Source organism: Opisthorchis viverrini, assembly GCF_000715545.1.
Source record: "Opisthorchis viverrini unplaced genomic scaffold opera_v5_609, whole genome shotgun sequence".
In the NCBI taxonomy this organism is placed as follows: domain Eukaryota; kingdom Metazoa; phylum Platyhelminthes; class Trematoda; order Opisthorchiida; family Opisthorchiidae; genus Opisthorchis; species Opisthorchis viverrini.
The window spans coordinates 39,657-43,240 of NW_008752275.1; the positions used below are offsets into that span (position 1 = coordinate 39,657).

Here is a 3,584-nt window from a genome sequence, read left to right on the forward strand (position 1 = left end):
CGGGCTTAAGAAATTGTAAAACTTGTCGAAGAACTAATGCTACTACTCAGTATCGTTTTCGATCTCCTATCCCTTGATGGAGTAGAACACTTGCTAACGGGATATGCTGACTGTGACTGTGGTTCAACACAAAGTATTTTGATGGATATATAAGCTGATTATTAGGAGTTAGTAGTGTATATTAGTCAGCGATTTTATATGTCCACCGCAAAAGCCCCCTGTTTTTTGTCGCATACTTTTACCCAGCCCACTCGACGTTTATGCACATAATGCGCTTGGTGCTAGTTTAGTCTAAGTACTAGTTTAAACCTTACCTCCTGAAATTTGGATTTGGACTTACTGGTTTTGAACAGCACCACGGCGTTTCCACCGATATAAAAGCGCACCAGATGATTTTCTTCATGGGATACATAGCTGAAAAGTATATAACCAGAGTGGCAATAAACCTCTTCGTAGACCCCCCTAATACAGCGTAAAATACGAACCACGACTTGTTCGGACTCGGTCACATTACGTTTTGGCCGCCGTTTCGCAGCACGAACATCCGGTAACTAGCAGACAACATGAACAGCAGATTTATTGTTTGCGCATGACCATTTAGGAGTGATATATATATATATATATATATATATATATACTAATATGATAGTTCTAGTTCAAGAATGGAGCACAGAATACTATCCCATGTCTCTTCCAATGCTGAGGATAATACAACTCAACTAGTTGGGGTGAATATAGCCAAGAAACCAAGATTCTTCATAGAATACGATCCCTGGAGAACACTATACTAAATGTCTTTAGCAGACAAACCACCCCTTCAGAATAAGATGGGTCATTGAATTCGAGACATAAAAGCGAGCCGCCTTTCTTCTGAGTATTCTACAAGGGTGCACTTAGACTGATGTTTTAAGTTAGTCTTTGGTGCGGCTTTTGAAAGGCCTGGCTAGACGCATATTGTTGGGAAATTCAAAGCTCGTTATTATCCACATTATTCTCGCCTAGACAAAACTGGGAGACACGACGTAAACTGTCTTCTTACTGGAAATTTACAATGATACCCTGCTCTAATCTGCTGGGTTACGAACTCTGGGTCACCTGATTAACTCACTCACGTGCAGGACAAGCAACTTGGTTATCTGCGGGGTTCATGACAAATCCGCTTCATGCAATGTGCTCCAGAAAACGCCATGCAGTTTTGCTTGTGCTTGTTTTTTAAGCATGGGATCCTGCTCTCAACTTATCATATCCGGCTTTATTGCATACACAAACCATAACTTTACAGTCCTGGCTTTTTAGCTCAGGATAGCGATTCAACCCTCAGTGTTGAATCACGTTTAAGCCATTACTCTTCCGAGCGAAGTCATATCATGCCGCGGAGATTACGTGCCTTAAAGCAGGATTGCTTGTTTGGATTACAATTTGGGAAAGTGTGGATGCAGAATGCGCTGTTTGCAACTTTGAATAAAAATTGCGGATAACGAAGTGACCCCATCTATCCATTAGCACGCGCCAGTGAATTGCAGGACTCAAGACATATTGGATGCAACATGGGAGCAAGCGCATAAATTATATTTGGATTCAAGATTGTGAGGCTTTCGATTGCTTGGTGATCATTGTTGAGCCATCATACACTGAAATGTGACTATTGTCCTACCTCACTCTTGTCGCGCCTGTTTCGAAGACTGGTTCAACACATTTTTCCTAGCTTGATGTTTGACTGACTGTGTGGCGCTATTGAGCACAATCTCACCGTCACAGGTTGAGCTCCCTCATAGTTAATAACGTCGCATAACCTGAGGTGAACGAAACTTGGTTCCGCATGCCAACTAGATTTCAGAGGTGTACGAGGTCCATTGAAGGCGCACAATTTATTGTAAAGGTGTGCTTGAATTTGACACAACTCCGTGGTGAAAAAGTTGGACATACATGAGTCGTCAGAACTGTGCGTACGTAATCAACTAACACCGTTTGTGCATAAACGCGCATGAACGAGGTTTAACAAACCATACCTAGACATTTATCTTACTCTGAAAATATCAAGGCAAGATGCTTCCAACAGGAGGTTTTAACACGCTTTTTCCAAGTGGGAGCATTGGCTCGCCTTTCCACCTTACCGTATCTGTATATCAACCTCTTATGGCGCGGAACAAAATAAATTTGAGTAAACACCACTAAGGTTTTCGAAATATGCTCTCATATCGTGTGTCAAAGCTGATCCAAATTGCACGCTTACTTTCTTAAGGTTCCTGCTCAACAGAGATGTCCAACTCAGATTTTTCAGAGCGCATTATCTTGTATCACACGTCCACGACGTCCACAAATTGGTGGACCGTTCTAATTTCCGTTAATCCACAAACAAGTTAACGGTAGGGTGTGATTGAACTCGCATATAAACTGCAAAACAGTATATGGTATCCCGCAGATGTATTCTAATGCAGCTAGAAGGACGGTGATTGTGATTGCGGAATGGACAAACACCGAGCGAGGGTGAGCTAGCCCAATCATATTTTAACTATACTGAGATGAGCCCATCTGCTCCGAAGAACGGTGCTACATGTCACGTCAGATGATATATTTCACCACGAGGTGTCTGCTTGATGTGATGGCGTTGGTTAATCATTACTGCTTACGATGAAAGCCATTTGACAGGACAGCCCACTGGCTAATATGGCCAAACCTCCCAATGAATGTATATTGTAGTACAAGGGCTAAATCCTTTTTGTCTGGAAGCGGGATGTTTAGAAGGGTCAGCGAAAGCAAAGAGGAATAAAGATGTTTCCACGTGATGTTTTATCCGTTACAACAGTAGTGGAAAAGGACTGTCCCATGCAAAATTTGTGTCCATCAGTCCTACAAAAGACGTTCCAGGTGCGTAGCACACCGGCTGGCTCAGTAACTGAGCTGAAAATTAAATGTTCTATTTAATTAGGGGTAATACTTGTCGTTCTCCTCCATAGGTTCTGAGTTTCGACGTTGCCTGATACGCACGCCCGTTCAAGACCTGCTTGGTCAACGACTAATATATCTTAATCGGTCATCCATACCCAATGCGAGAGCGGTCCATTTATTAGGTTTTCTTTGGTCGAAAAAGGTAGCAAGAACAATAACACTGCAGAAGGAATTCACCCCTTACAATCTGTTCAGTCGCATACTGTGTAAAACGGAATGAAATGAAGTAAAATTTGGGATTAGTTGCGTCTTCTATTTGGAAATGAACTGGTGCGCGATCGATTAACAAAACTGAGAGTAACTCTCGAGTCTTTCTGATCGCCCACCGCCATCAGCAACAGTGTTGATATATGTTCACTGCTGTGCACAGAGCGCATAGTAAAATTCTGAATCTATTACCTATCATTACCTGAAGAAATTTTATCCTGTTGCGAGGACCGAACCGGAAACAATGAGTAATCTTCAACTGTGTGTCCCATCTGGATCAGATTCCAGATGGTCGGCCCTTTCCAAGTTAAAGCAGGAACAGATGATAGCGTGCGTATTCGTTTGGATAGATGCATTTTCCCAACGTTTCTAGCTTTCGGTTAGTTCTAGCTATATATATATATATATATATATATATATATCCCATG

General features: G+C 42.0%; 1 protein-coding gene across 1 annotated transcript in view; it reads right to left on the reverse strand.

The window, feature by feature from the left end:
* Window positions 1–314: 314 nt before the first annotated feature.
* T265_15570 (hypothetical protein) overlaps window positions 315–3,584 on the reverse strand; it is a gene marked incomplete at both ends in the record, with an annotated part of 6,636 nt that continues 3,366 nt past the window's right edge. The window contains one exon of the mRNA XM_009178640.1: window positions 315–414. Within this exon, the coding sequence (XP_009176904.1) occupies window positions 315–414 (100 nt within the window). The remainder of the gene's footprint in view (window positions 415–3,584) is intronic.